Source organism: Callithrix jacchus, chromosome 17 (genome assembly GCF_049354715.1).
Source record: "Callithrix jacchus isolate 240 chromosome 17, calJac240_pri, whole genome shotgun sequence".
Classification (NCBI taxonomy): domain Eukaryota; kingdom Metazoa; phylum Chordata; class Mammalia; order Primates; family Cebidae; genus Callithrix; species Callithrix jacchus.
In genome coordinates this window covers 55,117,351-55,143,049 of record NC_133518.1, presented here as the reverse complement: position 1 = coordinate 55,143,049, position 25,699 = coordinate 55,117,351, and the positions used below count along the sequence as shown (strand labels likewise).

The 25,699-nt window shown below is 44.3% G+C and overlaps 1 protein-coding gene across 7 annotated transcripts in view; it reads left to right on the top strand.

Annotated features, from left to right (window-relative positions):
* RFTN1 (raftlin, lipid raft linker 1) overlaps positions 1–25,699 on the top strand; it is a 209,361-nt gene that overhangs the window by 162,031 nt on the left and 21,631 nt on the right. For all 7 annotated transcript variants that reach the window (XM_035277855.2, XM_035277857.2, XM_035277859.3 and 4 more), the window contains exon 7: positions 3,109–3,224. In XM_035277855.2, the coding sequence (XP_035133746.2) occupies positions 3,109–3,224 (116 nt within the window). The remainder of the gene's footprint in view (positions 1–3,108; positions 3,225–25,699) is intronic.

Here is a 25,699-nt window from a genome sequence, read left to right as displayed (position 1 = left end):
TTTAAACAACTCTTTGATTCTAGTTATGCCTTCAAGAGCCTTGTAGAGGAGAGAAAAAGGAAATTGTCCTCTGTGTTGCCCATTGACTTGTATTACACCTGTATTAACTTGTTAATAACCTTGCAGAAAAGGATATAACAGAAAACTCAAATTGTATGTAATTCCACCACTTATAACGGCTGCTAGCATTTTGTATATTTCCTTAAAGTTTGTCTAAACCTTTTTAACATAAAAATCCATATTGAGCTCATATGGTAGTTTTATAGCCTACTTTTTTCTCCATAATATTGTATCTAAGTAATTTTCCTGAATCATTAAATTCCCATGATATTTTAGGGATAGCCTCATATTAACTGTACATAAATCTCCAAATTTAACTATTTTTCTGTGGTTAAATATTTGGATTGTTGAACATTTAGATTAAGTTTTTAAGTAATTTTGTAAGTAATGCTTGTAGGTGGATATTTGATGGTGTTGGAGGTTATTACCTCAGGATAGACAAGAAAGGTAAGGTTTCTGGGTGGAGGAGGATGGGCCTTGTGCAGCAAGCTCCTGCAACATTGTTAAATTGCTTTCTAGAAAGATTATATGGTTAAAATTCCCTTAAGCACTGTAAACTTTCCCATATCACCATACCTTTACCACAGTGGGAATTTTCTTTTCAAAATTTGTCAGCTTGCTAAATAAAAAAGAAGTTGAGGCCTGGAGTGGTGGCTCATGTCTGTAATTCCGGCACTTTGGGAGGCCGAGGATCATGAGTCCAGCAGTCTGAGACTAGTCTGAGCAATGTAGTGAGATGCCCATCTCCACAAATAATAAAACAATGAGCTGGGTGTGCTGGCATGTGCCTGTGGTCCCAGCTACTCGGGAGGCTGTGGTGGGAGGATGACTTGGACCAGGAGGTTAAGGCTGCAGTGAGCCATGATTGTGCCACTGCACTCCAGTCTAAGGGACAGAGTGATACTCCATCCATCTCAAACAAACTAAAGATAGTGCAATGTTTTTTTCAGTTTTTACTGGCCATGGAAAGAGAAAGAGCTAATTAATTGCTAGTTTATGCCTTTTGTTTCTAATAGTATTTTTAACTATCTGTTAAAGCTTTTTTTATATAAGAATATTAAGCTTAGCCTTTATTTTTGTTATTGTTGTTACAAATAATTTTCTCATGCTGATGACCTTTTGTTTGTGGGGTCTGTTCGAAGACAAAAACCAAAGATTGTTATATATTCACATTTTTTAGTCTTTTTCTTTGTGATTCCTAGTAAATACTGGCAGTTCCAGGAACTCCAGCGTGATTCAGAGGACTTTCTGAATTTGTGTCCCTTCCCTCCCTGTGGGGGTGGGGGGGAAGGTCACATTATAGATTTGTCCTGTTCAAAATTGTCCTTTTAAAGGAGCATATCATCGAAATGTGCTTTGTAAGTGTGTGAGTTTGCTAGGACTGTCATAACAAAATACTACACACTGGGTGGCTTCAACAACAGACATTTATTTTCTCTCAGTTCTAGAGGCTAGAAATCCATGGTCACGGTTTCAGCAACTCCAGTTTCTGGCTGAGACTCTCTTCCTGGCTTGTAGACAGCCACCTTCCTGCTGTGTTCTCACGTGGCTTTTCCTCTTGACACACGCCAGGAGAGGGAGAGAGAGGGCTCTGGTTTCTCCTCCTCTTCTAATAAGGACCCAAGTCCTACTGGACTAAGGCCTCATCCCACTCCAGTTAAATGAGGACTAGGAACCTCATTTAACCTTAATTACCTTCCTAAAGGATCTGTCTCCAAATATAGTCACATTGAGGCTTAGGGTTTCAACATATGAATTTTGGGAGGACACCATTCAGTTCATAATATTATGATCGAGTAGTGTTTATAGCATAGAATCTAGGAACCAAGAGAGATTGCCTCTCCATAATCCCATTTTATAGAAAAGAGACCAAGCCCTTGAAAGAGTCACATCTCCTTTTGTAATAGAGTCTAGCCCCAGACCACTTGCTTCTAAGTCATTTTTTCCCCAAATCCTTTATCAAAATTAACCTAGGGCATTTAAGAGCCATGCACAAAACAAAGGGGCAAAAGATGCTTCCCTTAGTGTATTCTGCAGGCGCAGGGACTCTGTGCTGTATTTCCTTTTTTTTGAGATGGAGTCTCACTCTGTCACCCAGGCTGGAGTGCAGTGGTGTGATCTTGGCTCAGTGCAACCTCCGCCTCCCCACTTCAAGCAATTCTTCTACTTCAACCTCCCAAGTAGCTGGGATTACAGGCATACACTGCCACGCCCGGCTAACTTACTGTATTTTAGTAGAGATGGGGTTTCCCCGTGTTGCCCAGGCTGGTCTCAAACTCCTAAGCTCAGGCAATCGGCCCACCTCAGCCTCCCAAAGTGCTGGGATTACAGGCGCGAGCCACTCGGCCTGACATGTTGTATATTTCTTTTTACCCTTATTGCCTGAGACAGTTCTCAATCATGCTATACATTCCATGTATACTTGTCGAATTGTACAGAGCTCAGAACCTGGTACATTGACTAGAGCAGTGCCCGGGGAAACATTTCCAGTTGTAAATTATTTAGGAAAATTCCCCCTCCCCTAAATTCTACCTCTTGACAAGAGCTGCCTAAAATGTTGTCTGGACAGCAGCCCATATCGCGTGAACTTCCAAGAATTAACGCATCTAGAATGCGTCTGACAAACTCAGATCTGGTGTGTTATATCTCTTCCCTTTAAAAAAAAAAAAAAAACCCTCTCACCTAAATATAGTTTCCTTCTAAAAACTGTCTCTAATGACTGTGTTTTACCCTGGGTAAGTTCTCCCCAGTGCATCCTGATGCTGGAGCATGAAAAGGAAGGTAAAGGCGTGAAATCAAATGGTGATTGCTAACAATGAAATTTGGGCTCATAAAATCAAGGATATTATTCAAAACTGTGAGGTAAATTAGCCTCATTCATTCTGATAGGGCTAGATAGACTCTACGGCTGCGTGTGCCTTCGTTAATTAACATGCTGAAAAGATGTTCTGATTGGGATTATTAATGAATGCAGTAGAAATGTTTACTGCTTAGAAGACTTCTGCCACAGACGGTTTACAAACCCCCCGCCTCTTTCTTTTTCTACAGATTCCTTACAGGGCTTGACAGATGGAGTATTCATCTTTGAAGCTGTTTCCACTGAAGATAGCAAAACCATACAGGGCTACGATGCTATTGTGGTTGAACAATGGACCGTCCTGGAAGTAAGTGTGGGGTTGGCAGCCCTGCTTCTTTTGTTTAGACAGCAGTTGTTTTACCCGCCTGTTCAATCTGGCTGTGGGGCTGTTGCTCAGCTGTGGCTTTCTTCTGAGAGGGAGTTGACCTGATAGGTCCCAGAAGGACCCCCTTAGTCCTTTCATTCCCCTCTTTTCCCAACCCCAGGTAGGTGTGGGCCCTGCTCTTCCCTCTCTGCTGGAAAAACACATTGTGCGTGCCTTCCTGGCCATTTGGTGGACAGACAGTTATCTTTCATTAATTTGCGTGTAACTGACAGCTCTAAGTGATATAAATGAGGCCACATAGTTTGTGGCTTCTCTAATAATCAGAGCAGCATCGTTATCGGGGCCAGACCCTGTGGCTCCCTCTGCCAGCTATCCTCAGTGTTATGCACGTGAGCTCACTTAATCTTCACAATAAGCCTTTTAAGTAAATACTGTTATTGCCTGTTTTATAGATGAGGAAACTGAGGCACAGAGAGGTTAGGTCCCTGGTCCAAGATTATATATTAAGTGCTGAAGAATGTATTTGAGAAATGTTGACTCATGAGGCCACCAAATTGCTGTGGGCAGGGAAATTCCTCAAACCATGATCCGCTGGACTTTGGAGGAGCTAATTGACTTCTAAGATTCACTAGTGTGTACCTATAAGGCATTTCTCTAACTGTGGAAGCATGGACTTTAGTCTCTTGTACACACAGTGCCTGGGATATAAAGGGAGAAGCTATTTGGACATAGAAAACTGATTGCTTAGTGTTTGTTTGAGATGGAGTCTCGCTCTTGTTGCCTAGGCTGGAGTGCAGTGATGCATTCTTGGCTCACTGCAACCTCCACCTTCTGGGTTCAAGCGATTCTCCTGCCTTGGCCTCCAGAGTAACTAGGACTACAGGCACCTGCCACCACACCAGCTACTTTTTGTATTTTTAGTAAAGACAGTGTTTTCCCATGTTGGCCATGCTGGTCTCAAGCTCCTGACCTCAAGTGATCTCCCTGCCTTGGCCTCTCAAAGTGCTGGGATTACAGGCATGAGCTATCGCACCTGGACATGGACATAGAGAACTGATTTCTGAATGCCTTGGAAGAACACAGGATTGCCATTGCTGTGAGGGCCTCTGCCAAGTCGGGCTCTCCAGGGCAAGGGAAGACAGACATGAATACACCTCTTCATGAGGAGTGTGGGTGCTGGGACCCTCTAGATAATCAGTGCTTGCCACGCCCTTGTGCCTGCCGGAAGTGTAAGCTCGAGGCAGTCCCTTGCCTGGTTATTGTGGTGGAGATGGGGTAGGAGGGTGAGTTGGATGCCCCCGGGACACTATTACTCAGCTTTGAAGCTGCAATGGTTCCCAGCACGGGTGAAGTGAGGAGCAAGGCTGTTGGGGGCATGCCTGCGTCTAAACAGGGATGGGAAGTAACCGCTTGCAAGCATGATAGCAATGGAGTACCCAGATGAACTGGAATCGTCAGAAGCAGGAGTTGGAAAATCACAGCATCCAGCTCTGGTTAGCGTAGGGGCAAGAAGTCCTGAGGGAGGGAACCAGATGATGACCTGGTGTGAGATCAGCTCCACCAGTTACTCCTGTGTGACCCTGCTGCCAATGGTCTCTCCAGCGTCCATGCTCCTAACTAGAAATGTGATGCAGAGAAAGTAAGGCTCAGTCCAAGATGCTGAGGAGGCATGGGCAGGTCCTGTCACCTCTCAGGACCCTGTCCTTTCTCAACTGTAAGTTGGGCAGGTCATGCAACCCACCATGTGTGGTGGAGTGAAGGCTCCAGGTGGTGGTGAAATATGAAATGCCAGGAGTTGAGGCTCTTAAGGGCTGAGCAGCCAGCATTCAGTTTGCTCTGTAACATTTGGCTCTAACAGTAGTGATGCATGGCTGCACCCAAAACATGTGCCTGTGCCGAGTGATTGGCAGGCCATGGGGATGTGTGTAAAATTCCTGCTGTCTGTATATTAAAATGGCTGTTAAGGGAGGGCTCTGTGGTTCCTCAAAAAAGATGACTTGATGGCAGTGATCCAAAATCAGCTATAAAATGGTTCTTAAAAATCAGTGCGACTCCAGGACCAGTAGCATCAGCATCATGTGGGACGCTGTTAGAAATGAAGACTCCTGGGCCCCACTCCAGATCTGCTGAACCCCCTGGGGGTGGGGCCTGGCAGTCTGCATTTTAGCAAGACCTGCAGGAGGTTGTGAGGCTCACTCCATTTTAAGAACCAGGGTACAGATGCCACTGTCACCAGATGTCTCTGGTCTTGTGTGATCAAATGACATGGGTGAAGGGAAAAGCACCCCAATGACTTGTCTTTCTTCAGCCTTTGAAGCTAACTGTGATCCTGATATGTAACTGAAGTGAATGGATACTATATAAAGTGTTTGTGGGGGAAGACAGGGTTAAAACTAAAGTAAGGACACAGTTCTCTTCTTAATTCAAAAAAAGGTCAATTTTATGGGTTAAGAAGTTAGTACAGGAAAGACGAACATTGATTCAGAAACTTTTCCTCAATATGCAGATTGGTTTCCAGTGGGTCAATTTTATTTATTTCTCAGATGTTTAAACATTTTTCCTCCTGTCCTCTTATTTTTATGCTGCAATCTATTTGATGATGTTTGCGGAGCCCTCCACATTTCAGGAATGCTGCCTTGGCTTTCTCCCAGGAATCTTTTGGGAAAAAATGGGTTTTAAAGACCTGTGACAGACCCAGTGGTGTGCACCATCTCAGCCAGTTCTGCATATCTGTTTCCAACTTCTCATTCAGGGAAAGTAGACTGGTAGTTTGAAACTGTCCATGGTGGAAGTATTTACACCATGGGAACTGGCAAACACTAGAAATTGGGTTTTCTTTCACTTGGAGAGCAAGTTGTAAGCATTTATTAGCATACACTGGATGGGCCATTGTCTTACTGCATTTCACATTCTAATATAACAGTGTGGCTAGTATCCAGTTGGGCAGAAACAAATTTTTCTTAATTTTCATGAGCACGATGACAGTGAATTGATGGTTTTGATGTTGTTGTTCACCAAGTTTCCCTGTACAATGTACAAGTCATCAAATTTGCTGTTTCCTTTGGTGATCCTGGGGCGTCCCCAAATTTCATGCAGTTGACGCTGACTCCCACTCCCTTTAGTAGCATGAGCCTCTGCTGTGGCTTGAACATTTGTTGTCCTCCAGAATTCATGCTGGAATTGTACCCCACAAGATGGTGGATTTGAAAGGTGGGACCCCGGGAATGATGAGGCTGGGAAGGCTCTGCCCTCGTGGATGGGATGAATGTCCTTAGAAAAGAGGCTGCAGACACTGTCTCCCCTTTTTGGCCTTCCACCTTGCACCATGCAGGGACACCTACTTGGCACCATCTATGAGGAATGGGCCTTTGCCAGACACTGAACCTGTTGGTCAGTGTCAAGATGCCCGATCTTGGACTTGCCAGCCTCCAGAAATGTGAGAAATAAATTTCTATTGTTTATAAATTACCCAGCCTGTGGTACATTGTTACAGCAGTAGGAATTGACTGGGACAGAAATTGGTACCAAGAAGTGGGGCTGTTGCTGTAACAAATACATGAAAGCGTGGAATGACTTTAGAACTGGGTAATGGGTAGACACTGGAAGAGTTTGGAGATACATGTTAGAAAGAGCCCAGATTGCCGTGAATGGAGTGTTAAGGTGATTCTGCTGAGGGCTCAGAAGAAGAGGAGAGCTGTAGAGAGAGCCTCAGACTTCTCAGAAATTATCTAAGTAATCATGATCAGAGAGTTGGTAGAAATATGGAAAGTAAAGGCCGTTCTAATGAGGTCTTAGATGGAAATGAGGAACGAGGTATTGGAACCTGGAGGAAAGACCATCCTTGTTATAAAGTGGCAGAGAACTTGGCTGAATTGTGTTCATGTCCTAGTGCTTTGAAGAAGGCAGAACAAACAAGGGATGAACTAGGATATTTGATGGAAGAAATCTCTAAGCCAAGTGTTCAGGGTGCAGTGTAGCTGCTCTTGGCTCCTGACAGTAAAATGCAGGAAGACAGAAACAAACTGAAAATGGAGTTTATAATCAAAAGAGAAGCAGAACTTAAAGATTTGGAAAATTAGCCTGGCTTTGTTGTCAAGAATGAAAAAGTGTATTCAGGAGAGAAAACCAAGGTTGACCAAGCTACTGTTTGATAGGGAGATTGGTGCTGGTGGAAGGAGGCCGTGTGCTGTTCACCAAGACAGCAAAAGAAAGACCTGAAGGCATTTCTGAGATCATCAAGGCTGCTGCTCCCATCAGAGGCCTGGAGCACCAACACCTGGGGGACAGACTATGTCAAAGAGGTGCCGTGGGCATCCTCCATACCTTCAGCCTCAGGGCCAGTGCTACTCAGTGCTCTCAAGATTCTGCTCCATGCATTGAGGCTAACACAGCTTCTGCGATTGACATCTTCTGAGAGCATATGGAGGAGAGATCTTCCGCTGCACTCCTTGGTTTATGGGTTTCTCTTCCTCTTTGCAGCTGGTAGAAGCAACCTTCAGGAGTCAGCTCTTAGGTCACCTCCTGCAGGGTGAAAGACCCCTCCTATGTGTTCTCGTAACTCTGGGCATGAGCCTGTCACAGCTCCTGTTGTAATCTATCATTGTTACTAATTTGTCCTTTCTGGTTCAGCTTTTTGGTTCAGCCCAAGGTAGACCAGTGTTTCTCAAAATTGAGCTTGTATCACAATCACCTGGAGAGCTTTTTAAAACACAGGTATCCAGGCTGTACTCCTAGTTTCCTATTCAACAGGAGTCTTAGTCTGCTTGGGCTGCCATAACAAAATACCATACTAGATGGATTAAACAACAGAAATTTATTTCCTGTCAGTTCTGGAGGCTGAAGAGTCCAAGATCAAGGTTCTGGCAGGGTTTGGTTTCTGGTGAGTGGTCCCTTCCTGGCTTGCAGATGGCTTCCTTCTCATTGTAGCCTCACATAGCCTTGCCTCTGAGCACGCAAAGGTGGGAGGGGGCCTCTCTGCTGTCTCTTCTTAGAAGGACACTAATTCTGTTGGAGGGCCCCACCCTTATGACTTTATTTAACTTTAATTACTTCTGTAGAGGCCCCATCTCCAAATACAGCCACACTAGGGCCTAGAGCCTCAATGTATGCATTTTGGGAGGATATAAAACATTAAGTCTATAACAGTGGCTCTGAGATGGGGCCCAAGAATTTGCATTTCTAAAACATTTTCAAGTGAGCTAATGCTGCTGGTATGGGAACCCCACCTTGAGAATCCCTGTCTTAGGGGCACTACATATAGATAGCTCTGTTACCGGCACAGCCCAGCAATGTCCAGTCCAGGATATGTTCACCCACAGCTCAGCTCTTCGAAGAGGCTCCATCAGACCCTGACTCTTGCTCACAGACCGCCCCTCTCTAAGGCTGGGGGTATTTTTCCAGCTCTCACACCTTCTACCCTTGAGACCCAGCTACTTCTTTTCCCCACCCTTTCGGCCTCTGGGAAAGATTTTTCCTGTTTAAGCCCTGAGCAGGTCCCTTTTGGATTCTGGTTGACCCTGATTTTCTGGTAACCACTGTCCTCCCAGGCAGGCCTGTAATCCCTAGTGCTCTGACCACAAAACGTCCCTGACCGGCTCTTTCTCATGTCCCACAGTGGGAACTGGTCTGTCCCTTTCCTGCCTCTTTACTCCCCCTGTGCTGATTCCCCAGCTCTGTGTAGATGTGCCATTCCAATTTCACCTTGTCTCACTGGCTTCCTTCTCTCTGCATGTGCATTGTGCATGCGCACACACACATGCACACATGAAAGCATAGTGTGTGGACAGTGTAGCATGTTGGCAAAAGAACAGAGATTCCAGAGTCTGGCCTGAGTGTACATCCTGCCTCTCTAATTCCCAGCTGAGTGATGGAGTATGTGGAAATTAAACTGCCCCCTCCACTGTTTTTCTATTTTCAGTTGTATGAATGGGGATACTGGTAGCAACCTCTCAAAGTTGATGAGAATTAAAAGAGAAGCTATAGTAAAAAGTTGTGAATGTAGAACCTAGCACATAATAAGCCCTCACTACATCCTGCTTTCTGTGTCAGTCACCTGGTATCATCAGTGAGGCAGATCCTCCCCCCGCCCCCCAACCCCCTGCCCTGTTGCCTTCGTCTTATGCTGAAAGCAGAGGAGGTTGGGCTAGGGAACCTGCAGAGTCAAATGCAAATAATTGCATTTGGATCAGTCGGAAACCTACAGCCTAAAATGAAAGGCAGTTGTAAGGTAAATGTCTATCCATAGGGCATCTGTAACAGGTATTTTGTTTACTTTCTTTGAGTTTACAGTCTAGCGTGTGAGCAGAAAGGGTAATACTTGGAAAGGAAAGGAAAAAACTACATAGGTGAGTAGGTAAAGAACAAAATACAGAGACCCTCTTCTTCCCTCTGAATCTGTATATCTTTGAGCCTGACAGCCCATCAGACCTTACAGACACCACCACGTGCTGCTTGAGCCATAGAGCCTTTTCCATGTTTATCCCTCTTCCTGGAATATGTTCTAGAATGTCAGTGCTTACTGTGAAATTTGGTGCCAGAATTGAACATAAGACAGTAGAAAAAACATTTATAGCTGATGCACTTGGTATAATGGCTGGTGGGTTAATTGAAAAAGAGACCCAAAGAAAATCAGATTCCTATCCTACATATTTTATTTTAATGTAAAGTATGTAAATACATGTCATTTGCCCATCTTTTTGAATTTAGTGTCTGCTCAAGTAAAGTTCTACTTCATCTTTCTCAGGTAAACCACACCCAAAGTGTGCTATCTACAAGGTCCAGTGTCAGTTTCTTTAAAGTATCAATGGAATCTGACTGCAGAATCCTTCTACGTTTTCATTTTTTTCTAGTCTTTCTAGTCGCCCCCCCCACTCCCCGCCCCACTCCCACACATACCTAATTCAACCACAGTTGTTACCTTTTAGTGATTGTTCTTTGTGGAGTCTCTTCGAGGAATTCAACTTCGTTTTTTGAGAAACAACGTTTTTTTTGCACTTATAGTTTATATGCTTTTAAATAATTTAAATTAAGACATGTAATTAGGATAATGGGTCTAACTTACATAAACACATACAGCTCACACTTGCCATGCTCAGTTGGTGAGGTCAGAAGGACATGAGCATCCTAGAAATCAGCTGCTACCTGCAAAGACTTGACTTCCGTCAAGGTGGACTTGGACTTCCATGAGTAGAGCTGCAGGTAGAATGACTTTGGGGCATTGTAACAGCCTCTGTGACCCCACAGACTTTGTCATGAGGCTCTGGAGTCAGCTTTTCTCCACTCTGTGCCTGCATATTCAGTCTTTTGTTGAGCTGACTCCCATTTTATCTCATACTGTTTGCTTCCACCCGTTTCCCCAGCCTGTCAAGACATTTCTGATCATGTTTATATCATTCTTCATTCTGGGGATCTTCCAGCCTTGGCTTCCCTGAAGGATTCACTTGTATGGTGGCTCCTGACTGGTCTCAATGGCAAACAGCCTGGATCAAGGACGCAGTCCTTGGCGTGCTGCAGGAATCTCTCCTCCAGTGCCTGATGCTAACCCAAACCGTCCTACAGTGGATTCAGGTGGGCCTGTTGTTCCACCCTCCATTCCCCCATTGTATTTACGTGAAAGGCTTGATGAGATGCTTTTCCGTAACTGAAACCTACTCTGGCCTATAACCCTGTCCCATAATCTTGTGTAACAACACATTAGGTCTCCCTTATTCTTCATGAACTTCTGCAGGTTTCTGGGCTCAAGCTGTTGTTTTCAAAGGCTTCCAACCATCTTTTTAAGAATCCACTCTAGGATTTGCCAGGGAGTAATATCAATTTCTATGGTTTCTAGAATTCACAAGGGAGCCAATATTTGTTCTTTTTAAACCATCTGGCCTTTTTTTTTTTTTTATTGCCAGTTTCTCCAAGATAATTATTTTGGTTCTGAGATCATAGTCTTTAGTGCCAAAGACAGTGGTTCTCTGCCTTTTTCCTGTGATAGGGATGATTTTCCTGTGAATAATCACTCCCATGAAGGGACCAGGAATCAACACCTAACCCCCTCTCCATCCTTTCCCACCCCAACGCAAATCATAACACAGGTGAGTGACGAGGTCAGAACAGCCTCAGACCTGTTTGAGCAGCTCTCTCAGTACTTTGACTTTCATCAAGTTTTTGTGTGCCACTCACCTTGACGGTTACACACCTGTGTACAGAATCGTATGTATGGATGACTGCCTTTTCCTGAAAAAAAAAATGTAGTTCACCTCAGCTTGAGCTCATTTAAAATTTTCAAGTTTGCTTTGGAGGGCAAATTGCCAACATCTGTTAACAATTTGAAATGCCCACCCCCATCCATGACTCAGCAATTTCATACTTCATGTCCCTCTCTTCTAAAGAAACAAATGCTCGTGTTCACAAGAAGGCATGGACAAGGATATTATCTCAGCATTATTTGTAATGTCAAAAAAGGTAACAGTGTTCACGTCCATCAGTAGGGAAATGGTTAAACAAAGGATAATACATTCTTATTATAGATGAGGTCATTCTGTACAAGCTGGCATGGATGGGATTACAGGAAACGTTAAGCGAGAAAACTAAGTTGCAGAATGATCCTGTAACGGTTCATTTTATGTCAACTTCGCTGGGCTATGGTACTCAGTTACTCGATCAAACACCAATCTAGATGTTGCTGTGAAAGTATTTGTAGATGTCATTAACATTCAACTCGGTAGAAGCGTATACCCTTTATAATGTGAGTGGACCTCATCCAATCCGTTGAAGGCCTTAAGAAAAAAGACTGAGGTCCCCAAAGAGGAAGGAATTCAGCCTCCAGACTCAAAACTGCAACACTGACTCCTGCTGGAATTTCTAGCCTGCTGGGCTACCCTGCAGACTTTGCACTTTACATACAGCCATGTAAGCCAGTTCCTCAAAGTAAATCTTTCTAGATGCAAGATAACCTCCTGATTCTCTTTCTCTGGAGAATCCTGATGAATACAGATGCAAACACGGTGATGCCATTAATGGGGAGAAACCTTCACAATCTCTTAGACTTTAGCTGTATTTATCTCCTTATAGACAAGAAAGTAAAATAGGAATTGAATAATTCCACTTTTATTGTCTTGAACATACTCTTTTCTTGTGCAGCTTCTTGCTTTAAGCATGATTTTAAACGGGGTGTGTATACATGTGCACATATGCACGTACATAGTTCGCATATCTCATCTCATCCCAGGCTTTGGTGCATATGTGTATACCTCACGCCAGCTGCACACCTCAGCTCATTCCGTGCTCAATCTTCCTCCTCTTTTGGGTTTACCTTGCTTTTGTCACCATCCCTGGAGGTTCAGGCACCCCCCCGTCCTTGTAAATTCAAACTCATCCTTCTCCATGGCCACAGCAGTTTTCCTTAGTTGCCTCCAACTTGTATTTTAGGGTGACCTGTCACCTGGAGCCAGTGTCTCTGTGAGTATTTCTTGCCATGGAGCCATATTAAACTTTCCCCTGAACTTCTGAAATTATTTTTCCTCATTTCTGGAGAGGACCTCTAGTGCTTTTCTGCTGTTTGGAACTTCACAGGGAAAACCTTCATTTGTACAGTTTGTGCTCCCCAGATAAGTGATTTCCCTTCCCAAAATGAGGGGGAAAAGATTACATTTAGAAATAGTGATTCCAAAGAGCCATAATCTGATTAGTGAGTCCTGACTTGTGATCTGAAGCTTTGACCCTGTCCTCTGATAGTGGAGCCTAAGACGGCTGTCTGTCCCTCTTTTATCTTTTTTAGCTAGAATTTTCCCGCTGCCTCCTCCTTGGCAGTAGCCACTTGGCCTGGGGGTTCTGAAATGTGTGTGGATTGTGGCAGTGGCAGGAAGCAGGGATGATGCCCCAATGGGGCAGGTGGGCTGGACTTACTCCATGGAAGATTACATAAGAATGAAAACTATTAGATTAGAGGTTCCATAACAGAGCTCTCAGGGAACTGGGAAACTCCACAGGGTCAAAGAGAGTGACTGCTCCTTGATGCCCAGGAACAAGGATGCAAAGGGGCATTTGCTGAGGCTCCACACATCAAGGAACCTGGGGAAGAAGACATCCTACAAAAGTGGCTAGGTCCTTCTGCCACTTCCTGTGGGAAGTAACAGGAGCAGAGGCCAGCTGGAAGAGAAGGCACATCTCTTAATTTGTTTTTTTCACCATTAGAACACGTAATGGATAATATCAGTGATCTTCTGGATGCCTGGGCTCCCTTTCACCACTGTAAAAAGCTCCAACAGGCGGCACCTGTGCCTCTTAACAGAGCCCTGCTCCTGAGCCCTCGGAGCCTGCCCTGCTTTAGGCAACAAGAGCCACAAGTGCCCCTGGGGTGGTCCTTGTCAATGAGACACCTGGAATTGCCACAGTCACACTGTGAGGAGGATCATGAGGAGAGTGGGTGTATGAAAGCCCCGCTCCCTGGCCTCAGATGGGGACAACTCTGAGCATAACTCACCCCTCAAAGCTCCCCTCGGGATCAGACTAAGCCACTGGTCACGGATGTTCTTAAAATTGTGTCCTTGTTGGGCTGCCTCCACTTTGGTGTCTGACTTCTCCTGCTCCCTCACTGGCAACACTTCCTTCATAAGTTACTTGTACATGAATGCTTGTCTTAGGGTCTGCTTCTGGGGCAACAGAGCATGTGTAAAAAAAATTCCATTCAGGAATATTAGGTTGCAAATTGATATAAAAGTTATTGGAAGTTTTATAGAAAAATTTTTTTTTTTTTTGAGACAGAGTTTTGCTCTTGTTACCCAGGCTGGAGTGCAATGGCGTGACCTCGGCTCACCGCAACCTCCGCCTTCTGGGTTCAGGCAATTCTCCTGCCTCAGCCTCCTGAGTAGCTGGGATTACAGGCACACACCACCATGCCCAACTAATTTTTTTTTGCATTTTTAGTAGAGACGGGGTTTCACCATGTTGACCAGGATGGTCTCAATCTCTTGACCTCGTGATCCACCTGCCTCGACCTCCCAATATAGTAATTTTAAACAAAATGCTTACAGTGCAAATGTATATATAGTAAAGACTGCATCTTCCTCTCGCCTCTTATCCTCACTTCCCTAGTTCCCCTTTCCCAGAGAAAGCTTCTTCCAGAGAGGAGGTGCTGTGCACAGAGAGGTGTGTGTGCATCTAACAGAGAGGCAGAGGGAGATTTTTTTACACAAAGAGGTGAAGGCAGAGTAGAGAGTTGAAAATGCTTTGAAGATTGGAGTAATGAGGCCACAAGCCAAGGAATGCCAGCAGCCACTAGTGCCAGAAAAAAACAGTGAGTGGATTGTTCGGAGGCTTAGCCTCCAAAAGGAGCGTGGGGCTGTTAAAACCTTGATTTTTGATACTGATTTTGAACTTCTGGCTTCCAAAACTGTGAGAAATTTCTATTGTTGTAAGCCTCCAATTTTGTGGTCATTTGTTATAGCCAACCTAAGATGGATATGCATGGACGCCTCTCCAGGGTCACCCTGTAGGGTGTCCTTGACCGTGAGCTTGCATGTGAAGAGTCTGGGGAAGATTTTGTGGTTGAGGCAAGGGCCTGGACTTGTTGCGATGGGTTGAAGGGAGCAATGGTGGTATTTTCCTTAGAGAGCTGTGCATTTTGACAACTGGCCCTGGAGAAAGGGCCAGAATGGGGGCAAGGCCAACAGAAACCCAGGGAAATAGAATAAGGGTGGTGGTCATGGGTGTCAGTTGGGTTGCTTTCCACTGTTCATAGCAGGAAATCCCACTAAACGTGGCTTAAGCCGTAGGGGTTTTCATCTTATCTTACTGAGCAGGAAGTCTCTAACAAAGTGGGGAGATTGCAGAGTCAGCTTTTTCAATGGCTTAAAGATGCCACCAGGGACCCAAGTGCTGCCATCTTTCTGCACTTGTCCTCAGCCTGTCTGCAGGCCTCTCCTCATGATCTTCCTCACAGTGTGACTGTGGCAATTCCAGGTGTCTAATACAAATGTGATGACAATGGTGAAAAACTGGGCAGTTTTTCCTGCCACATGTCCCTTTTTATTAGCAAGTAAAACCTCTCCCAGAAACCCCCAACAGACATTCATTCCCTCAGGTCTCCTTGGCGAGGGCTGAGTCACACACCCATGCCACTTGTCAAGAGTCATGGCTGTCCAGGCCTGGGGAGTGTCAGTGAGGGAGGAGCCTGGGCAATCCAGGGGCTGTCTGCTTTGGCACCCAACAGAATTTGCCACTGAGGGCAAGTAGCAAGGCAGGATGCTCCTCATTTTCAAGAAGACTGGACTTGTTGACAGTTTGGATAATTAGATGACAAAGGAAGTATTTGACCTTTAATCTCTATCTGCATTTTTTTCTTCTATAAACTCAATTGTGCTATGTTCTCAGACATCCATATTTTACTTCATATACAAAATTTAGTGATACAAGTAAGTTATATCTTTTTAAAAATTTATCCAACAAATAAATACTGAGTTCCTACTGTGTGTCAGCCACTGTGCGAGCATGATGAATGGATGAAATTCAGGCAGGAAGGCTTGATTCCACTTAGTCAGGGGAAGGAGTGCAGTCATTAAAAATGAATGCCCACCCCTGGTCTTTCCACATTCATCAATAATTCCTCTTCATTGTCAAGCTTCCTGAGGGGTGCTGGAAGACCCTAAATCACAGGAACCTTTTAAATCTGATGAGGGGAGAGGCAAGTATGCCGCTCTGGTGAAGATCATGGGGCAAAATGAATTTAGATTCTTGCCGCAGAGGAAGAGGGGATGAAACAAATGATCACGTTTTCAAAATCCTGTGACAAATGCGGTTTAAAATATTCAGTATGCATCACATAATGACAAGAAAGAGGTGTATTAGGGTTCTCCAGCAAAACAGAACCAGTAGGAGATTGCGCGCGCGTGCACACACACACACACACACACACACACACACACACACACAGGTTTATTATAAGGTTTTGGCTCACGTGATTATGGAGGCTGAGGAGCCCCACAGTCTGGTGTCTGCAAGCTGGAGACCCAGGAAAGCCAGTGGTGTAGTTCACAGGCTTGAGAGCTGGCAGCTGATGATAGATTCCAGTCCAGGTCCCAAGCCGTGAGAACCAGGATCAACAAGGGCAGAAGATGGACGTTCCGGTTCAAGCAGTCAGGCAGTTAATCCAGCCTTCCTCTGCGCTTTTGTTCTTTTCGGGTCCTCAGTGACTGGATGACGTTCATTCACACTGGGGAGGGACATCTAGTCTACTCAGTCGACCAATTCAAATGCTAATCTCTTCCAGAAACACCCTCACAACACACCCAGAAATAATGTTTAGGCATCCTGTGGCAAGTTAAGGGCTCAAGGTGACAACAAGGGCTATATCTTTAGGTTTTCTCAGTGTGTTTGAGATTAAAGGGTGGAAGATAGTTCTATAAGAGGCTTACACACACACACACACACCCTACTTATTTTACAGTTCCTATAGGTTAGAAATCCAGGTGGGCTCAACTGGGTCCTGTACTGCTGAGGGTCTCACTAAACTGAAATCGATGTGAGCAGAGCTGTGTTCCTTATTAGAGGCTTTGGTGGGAAGAATCCACTTCCAAGCTCACTTAGGTGGTTGGCCTTGTGGCTGCAGGTCTGAGGTCCTTGTTTTCTTGCAGGCAGTTATCCAGGAGCTGGTCTTTGCTTCTAGGGGCTGCCTCCATTTCTTATGCTTTCCATGTGGCCCCCTAAAAGAGCTTTTCAAATGCATAGGTAGTTTGAGAGCCACAGATGAAGAGAGGGCAAGTGGTTCTCCAGAGAGAACTGAAGTGTATTAAATCAGTGAGCATAAAAGGTTGGAGGGTCACCACTCCTTGAAATATGTTCTTTGAAATTCACCTGGCCAAGACTTTTAATACAACTAAATAAAAAGGAAGGGCCTATGGCTGGCACATAACTGGTTGAGAGGCTGCACTTGGCAAGAATGTGCTTTTGTTGGAGGAGTCTTTCTTCCTGGCCCCTCTGCTGCCATCCTGTGCCTTGTGCTGTTCACATCTTTTTCAGGGGCTTGTGTAGGGATCTAGAAGGTGGTAGGCCTGAAGAGACCCGATTCTGGGAGCCACAGAATATCCTTGGTGGCCCTAAGGATCTAAGGAACGTGGATGCTCTTGGACTCCACAAAAGCATTCTAGTTGGGCGAGGGGGAAGAAGGCCAGGGCATGTCTGAGAGTGGGGAAGACGCTGGACCAGCCACCCATGCCAGTGTCAACCAGGACTGCTTTTTCTGAATGTATCTGTTTTTACATGTTGTTTCTAAATTATAGTTGATGCTTATAGAAAGAATCTTACTAATAAAAGAAACAATACAACCTTGAAAATTACAGATCTAATCCACTTTTTTTTTAGTAGGTTTCCCTGACTTCTCAAACATCTTCCAATCTCATTACCTCTTAGTATATGAATGTTGGACCAAAACCAGCCCAATACAATGTAATAAGAATACATTTAAGTATCAAAAATTGCATTTAAGCTCAAAAAAATCAATAATATAGAATGGAGAATACCTGATTTGATAGCAATTCCAATGAAAAGGAGTTTAATACAGGCCAAGAATGTCTCTCCTACTTCCCTCCAAGTGCTCTGGGCTGTGACCCAGTGAACATTCCCAGATCCCAGCCCACATTTCTTTGTGGTTGCTCACCCACTGCTGAGACCCTGCTCCACCTCTGATCTTCACTTTTGAGGCAGTTGCTCACTCTTTCCAGCCCAACCCTAATGCCACCATCTTTATTCTTTATCTATAAGGCTATCAGCTGGCTTTGCTCTCCCTTCCTTTTGAAACAACCACATTTCACCTCACCTAGGGATTATTTAAGTTGTCAAACTGCTATGCAAACTCCTTGAGTCAGGGACCAGCTACTCCTTTTTTATTTTGAGATGGAGTTTCGCTCTTGTGACCCAGGCTGGAGTGCAATGGCGTGATCTTGGCTCACCGCAACCTCCGCCTCCTGGGTTCAGGCAATTCTCCTGCCTCAGCCTCCCGAGTAGCTGGGATTACAGGGACATGCCACCATGCCCAGCTAATTTTTTGTATTTTTAGTAGAGACAGGGTCTCACCATGCTGACCAAGATGGTCTCAATCTCTTGACCTCATGATCCACCCGCCTTGGCCTCCCAAAGTGCTGGGATTATAGGCTTGAGCCACCGCGCCCGGCCTACTCCTTATATTCAAGGTTTCTGGATCCAAATTAGTTCTTTAAGTGTTGCAGGTTTTTAACAAACATTGATTGAATAAATAATTGGATCATATGAGGTTGGCACTGCTTAGAAAAGATATCTTTGACCAAGTTTATGAAAACACATGCATGAAGGACTTCTCTCTCTTTTCTTTGGTCTTGTGCTGGCTGACTTGGAGTCATGCCTCCAGCATGACTGCCACATTTGATGCAAAACATGAACAGACTCAAGTACAGGTGAGAGTGACAGTGATGGGGGAGACACCTGGAAATGCTGGGAAACAACTGGACATGTTTATCTTAGGGAAAATACAAGGACAATCAGGTAGCTGGCTGCATCATATCTTTGAAGGGCTGGCTTATGACAAAGTAGACTGTTTTTTGTTGATTTTAAGGGGAAAACTAGGTCCAATTGGAGAGTGTATGTGGAACTCTTCAACAGTGGAAATGGCTGGGGCCTAGGATCGTCAATTCCCAGATGCTGGTGTGACTCAGATGTTCTATCACCACTAACTAGGAGGGATGTTTTGGACAGGAAGGAGTAGGGCAGTGGTTCCCAAACCTTGCTAGTCCTCAGTATCACCTGGGGACTTATTAAAAATTCACATTCTGGCTGGTTGGCTCATGCCTATAATTCCAGCTCTTTGGGAGGTTGAAGTGGGAGAATTGTGGAAGCCCAGGAGTTCAAGACCAGCCTGGGCAACACAGTGAGACCTTGTCTCTATACATTAAAAAAAAAAAAATGTGCTGGGCATGGTGCTGTGTGCCTGTATTCCAAGCTACTCAGAGGGGCTGTAATGAGAGGCTCACTTGAGCCTGGGAGGCTGAGGCTGCAGTGAGCTGAGATCATGCCATTACACTCCAGCCTGGGTGACAGAGCGAGATTCTGTCTCAAAACAACAACAAAAATAGCCATTCCCACCTCACCCTGCCTCCCTGGAGACTCAAAGTCAGCCTGGGGGTGGAGATTAGGGATCTGCATCTAAAACATTCAGCCAGGTCCAGGAGCCACTGGACTAGAGGTCCACCCTTCAACCTGGATAAGCTGGGCATGCATGTCAACACACTACTTTTAAATCGGTGGCCTCTTTAAACATCCTTTTTGGGTGAAGTGGAAGAGAGTATTTTCTTTGCTTATATCACTTGGCAAATTAGACTTTAGAAGGCTTGAGAACTAGTCTAGTGAGGCCAAGAGGCCTCTGCTTTTATTCTTGAAATTTTTTTTCTTTTTATAAAAGGGATCCATGGACAGTTTCTCAAAATGTTAAACATAATTACCATATGGCCTAGCAATTCCACCCCTATATTTAAGAGAAATGAAAACGTAAGTCCACATAAAGACCTGTATATTAATGTTGATGGCAGCTTCATTCATAATGTCCAAAAAGTAGAAACAACCTAAATGTTCATCAACTGATGAATAGATAAACTGTGGTATATCCATATCATGGGATATTATTTGGCAATAAAAAGGAATAAACTACATATGCGCTACATGTATGAACGTTGAACATACGCTAAAGTGAAAGAGGCCAGTTGCAAAAGACCACATGTTATATGAATCCATTTACATGAAATGTCCAGATGAGGCAAGAACATAGAAAACATGGACTGTAGTTACGTAGGGGTGGGTGAGGGAAAAGGAAGGTGACTTCTAATAGGTACAGGATATTTGTGTGGGGGTGATGAAAGTGGTCTAAACTTAGATGGTAATGATGGTTGTACAACTCTGAATATATTATAAGCCACTGAATTGCTGGCTTTAAATAGGTGAATTTTAAGATATTTAAATTATATATCACTAAAGATGTTGAAAAAAGTGACACGTGGTCATTAAAGATAATTTAGAAAATACAGGTAAAGAAAAGAAAGAAAAATATACTCCAACTTTCAGCATCACTGGAAGACAGCTGCATAACATCTTAGGATAATCCTTCCTGTGTATATTCTGTCTATATTTGCATATTTTTACAAAAATGGGATCATGCTCTTCATACTGTTATGCATTTTTGTATGTAACTACATTCTGAAAATGTTTCTGTTATTAGGCTTTTACATCACCATTTTTAATGGCCATAGAGTACTTCAATATATGAACAATTTTAATTCATTTAATTTGTTTTCCACTGGTGGGTTTTTGCTGACTTCAGTTCTCTTGGTCTTGTAAACCATGAATATTTTTTAGGACTATCATTGTAATTCATGTCACTTTTGATTCAAGGTCTTTACTTTTTTAAAAAAATAAACTTTATATTTTAGAGTAGTTTTAGGTTCATAGCAAAACTGAACTGAACCCACAGAGAGTTCCCAGACGTCCCATTCCCACTACAGCCTCCCCCAGCTATCAACATCCCACACTACAGGGTACATGTGTGACACTCCAGGAAGCTACACTGGCATATCATAATGATTACATTAGAGTTCACTCTTGGTGTTGTACATTCTATGGGTTATGACGAATGTACAGTGACATGTATCTACTCTTATAGTATCATACAGAATAGTTCTGTTGTCCTAAATAATCCTCTGTGCTCTGCCTATTCATCCTTCCCTACCCTCAACCCCTGAAAACTACTGATCTCATTTTCTCCATAATTTTGCCTTTACCAGAATGTTGTATAGTTGGAATCATACTGTATGTACCTTTTCCTATTGGCTTCTTTCATTTAGTAATACGGGTTTAAGGCTCCTCCATGTCTTGATAGCCATTTCTTTTTAGTGGTGGATAATATTTCATTGTATGGTTCTACTGCTGCTTCTCTATCAGTTACTGAAGGGCATCATCACTGCTTCCAAGGTTTAGCAATTATGAATAAAGCTGCTATATACAGCCATGTCTATGTAGGCTTCTGTGTGGACAAAAGTTTTCAGCTTATTTGGGTAAATACCGACAAGTGTGATTGCTGGATCATACTGTAGAGATGTCTAGTTTTGTAAGAAACTGCCAAACTGTCTTCTGTAGTGGCCGTGCCATTTTCCGTCCCCACCAGCAGTGAATGTGAGTTGCTGTTATTCCACAACCTCACTGGCCTTAGGTGTTGTCAGTGTTTTGGATCTTGGCCAATCTAACGTGGGTGTCATGGCTCTTGTTTTGTTTGCATGTCCCTAATGACATATGATGTTGAGCATCTTTTCATATGCTTATTATTTGCTACCTGTGTCTCTTCTTCGGTGAGTTATTCGTTCAGATCTTTTGCCCATTTTTAAATTGGGTTGTTTCTTTGCTTATTGTTTTGCCTTATTAATTCTTTGTATATTTTGGATAAAAGTCGTTTATCAGATATGGCTTTTGCAAATATTTTCTCTTAGTCTGTGACTTGTCTTCTCATTTTCTTGAGGCCCTTACTTTTTGAAACTAGTGAATTTTTATCCCATGAAAACAAATTTACCTTTGACTTTACCTTGAAAATTCTTGATGTTGTTCAGAAGTGGGTTTGGGTAAGAAGGTGCGGGGTAGGGATTAGCAAGAAAACATTATTCTATTTAAAAGCTATTTGAGCCACAGGATTCTGCAGCGTTACCTTCCTATACAAAGACAAAGTCACTTTGAAAGCAGATAGACTTGTCCCCATTAAATGTTTGTTGGATGTTTTGTTTTACAGTCTGTATCAGTTGGCTTTTGCTATGTAACTAACCATTCCACACTTAGTGGCTTCAAATAATCCTGTATTAGCTCATGATTCTTCAGGTCATCTGATCAGTTCTTCTCCCATAGGGCGACCTTGCTGATCTCTGCTGGGCTCTCTCATATGTCGGCTGATGGCTGAATGATCTAAAGTAGCTTCACTCATGTGTCTGGCAGTTAGCTAGAACAACAGAGCCTTGTGTATCTTAACATTCAGTAGGCTAACCTGAACCTCTTTACAGGATGGCAGCCACAGGATTCCCAAGAGCTGCAAGTGGGCAAGCCCCTGTGTGCTAGCTTATTTCACGCCACAATTTGCATCACATTTGTTAAGGTCTTATTGGCCAAAGAAAGTCACAAAACCAGCTCAGAGTCAAGAGATGGAGAAACAGACACTACCTCCTGATAAGACCTTCTGTCGCTGCAATGGCACAGAAACAGGGAAGGAACAAGTTTGTGTGTGGCCAGTTTAATAATAGCCTTGTGCTTGACGGTCAGTACATGACTGCATCTAATTTGCATACATGGATATACTTCCAACCTTCACATACAAAATGCCCATAAAAATGGTAACATAGCTAAGTGCAATGGCTCATGCCTGTAATCCCAGCACTTTAGGAGGCCAAGGCAGGCGAATCATGAGGTCAGGAGTTCGAGGCCAGCCTGGCCAACATGGTGAAACTCCATCTCTACTAAAAACATAAAAAATTAGCTGGGCATAGTGACAGGCACCTGTAATCCCAGCTACTCCAGAGGCTGAGGCAGGAGAATCGCTTGAACCCAGGAGGCAGAGGTTGCAATGAGCTGAGATCACACCACTGCACTCCAGCCAGGGTGGACAGAGTGAGACATCTCAAAAAAAAAAAAGGAACACAGCATCCTGGCAAATTAACTCTCTGGTGGCAAACTCATGTCTCATTATTTTAGGTATGATTTATGGCAATTTTGATAAGACCGAGAATATAAAACAATGGTGGCAGAACCTACCCCCAAAATGCTAGGACAGGTGCTTTTATTCAATCACTCAGCAACTAATTACCGAACAAATACTTCCTTAAGTGCCTGGGATTCAACAGGAACAAGATAAACTCCTTGCTTTTATGGAGTCTGTGTTCTAGTGCAGGAGCGGAAAAACAAGTAAGTGCCAGGTCGGGATCAATACGCCGAAACGGCAGGGCGGGGAACAGAGTGATGGGAGGATTTTCTAGAGGACCCCAAATGAGCTGGCCAGTCTCTCTGAGACCATTTAATTTTCTTGACTTTGGTTTTTTCATCAGCTTGTACCGTGGTAGGTCTCAGTGCAGATGCTGATGGGGACCAGCAGAGCATCTGTTACGGCTCTGGTGGATTTCTCTCTGGTAGAGCAGGGAGCCAGACAGAGTGGGAAGTGGATTGCAGGACTTGTGGTGTTGGACTCACGAACGGGTCTGATGTGTCCTGAAGGCAGGATATTCCAGCTGGAGGTATCTGGCACCTCAGAAGCCCTATCAGAGCTGGGTCCTCAGGGAGCATGCTATGGGACTAGTGCGATGCACTTCGGTATAAAGAAGAGCAGAGCATAAGGAGAGAGGGTTGAGCTAGAACTGTGGTAGCTATAGCAACGTGATACTGACAGTTAAGTCACCACAAAGAGAATATTGGTCAACTGTGATTGCCCCAGCATGGCTTGAGAACATGACACCTTGAAGTTACAAGGTGGAGAAAGTCAGGGAGAGAGAATTCTGTTGTGTTGAGTTTTTCCCAGCAACCCATGTCTTACCCAATCCTTTCCTTAGTGAGTCAAGGCTATGACAGGCCAGCACATGGTGTGTTGTGTGGCTCTGTTCGTTGTTAGCTAGGACAGTGAAATAACCTTTAATCTCCATTTCCACCCCCGCCCCAACTTTTTTTTTTCTTTTTGAGACAGAGTCTCGCTCGGTTGCCCAGGCTGGAATGCAATGGTGTGATCTCGGCTCACTTGCAACCTCTGCTTCCTGGGTTCAAGCAATTCTCCTGCCTCAGCCTCCTTAGTAACTGGGATTACATGCATGTGCTACCATGCCCGGCTAATTTTTTTTTTGTATTTTTAGTAGGGACAGGGTTTCACCATGTTGGTCAGGCTGGTCTCAACTCCTGACCTCGTTATCTGCCCGCCTCGGCCTCCCAGAGTGCTGGGATTACAGATGTGAGCCACCATGCCCGGCCCCTCACCTGAAGGTTTTGAATCAACCTTTATTCAGAGACCTCTTCTGGGTTTGCATTTTATGATTATTGGTAAGCTGTTGGGAATCCACTGCTGATAGGTGGAGGGGATAACTTTGACAGTGTTTTGGGTTCTAGAATTTCTGCAGACAGACTGGCTTTCTCCCCAAGTCCCTGACTCCAAATTAACATCTTTTAATTATAAACTTTGGAAAAGCTCTTTTTTTTCAATCTCCTTTCTAAGTAATAGGTAAGGTGAAAAATCAGAAAGAAGGGTTAAAGATATGATATATGATCCCCCTTTCATCTCTGATGGTCTAAAGAGAGTAATAAAGTGTCAAGTTTCATTTACTCCCAGAAAGTCTAGTTTCCTCTCTCATCAAAGCAAGTGGTAGGGCCTTGGCAAGTCTCTGGATGGAGAAAATGTTTCTTTTTTAATTGTTATCAAACAAAGCTGCTTCTAAGTCAGCCTGGGAGTAGCCCTCACGGAGAAGCATTCAAGACCTTTGAGATGTTAGCTTCTGGAGGACAGGAGCCCTGTACTGAGTAGTGGTCCAGCTGACAGGATGTGACAGCTTTGTGTTGCTTAACCACAGTCAGAACTGCAGTGCCTATGCCTGTGCCTGCTATGGCTCAGAGTTGGCCCCATTGTCACCCCTGAGCCTCTACACGTGTGGCCTCATTGCCTTTCCTATGATCGGGTAGCCCTGCGTGGCTGCACGCCTCGCCTGGTTCTCATTCTGCCCATGCAGGTGTTTGTGAGCAGGCAGCCCTGATAATAAGGCCAGCATTGCCATCTCCTGCCCTTCCATCCCGCAGCCCCTTTCTTCTTTCTGCCTTCCAAGTAACTGACTTTAGAGAAACCACACGTACCAGGACCAGATGACCCAGCGTGTCCCAGAATCCATGAGAGTGTTATCTTGCACGTGCAGGTTTGGTTTTCTTGCCAGCTTGGCATAGCGATTTAGGAGAAGCCAGGGCAATGTCTTGAGCTAGGACGATCTACCCAGTGTGGGTTTTTATCTCTCTCTTCCAGGGTGAGCTGGCGGCACTGCTGGGCCTCATGGTAGGTTATCATAAATTAGACTTTAGCGCTCCAGAGGTAATGCAAAGCCACAGTGTCTGGCCTGGAGAAAATAAGGGGTAGGTGTGCCAGCCTTGAGTGTGGTGACAAATCAGCAACACTCCCCTTCAGCAGTAACTGTGTCATTGTATTTCTCTCAAATCAAATGAGGTGACTTTCAATGCAACTTTCCTCCTAGAGCTTTGCCTGATATTTGGCTCTTCTTAGAATAATAGTAATCTACCAGTTAGCTTCTGCTGTGTCATAAAGCTCCCCAAAGCTTAGTGAGGTGAAATCGTAACCTGCACAGGTCAGCTACCCAGCTGATCTGGACAAGGCTTGACTAATCTCATGGGCTCACGCATGTGCCTGCAGGCACTGATGGGTGGACCACAGCTACCAGCTCCGAGGTGGC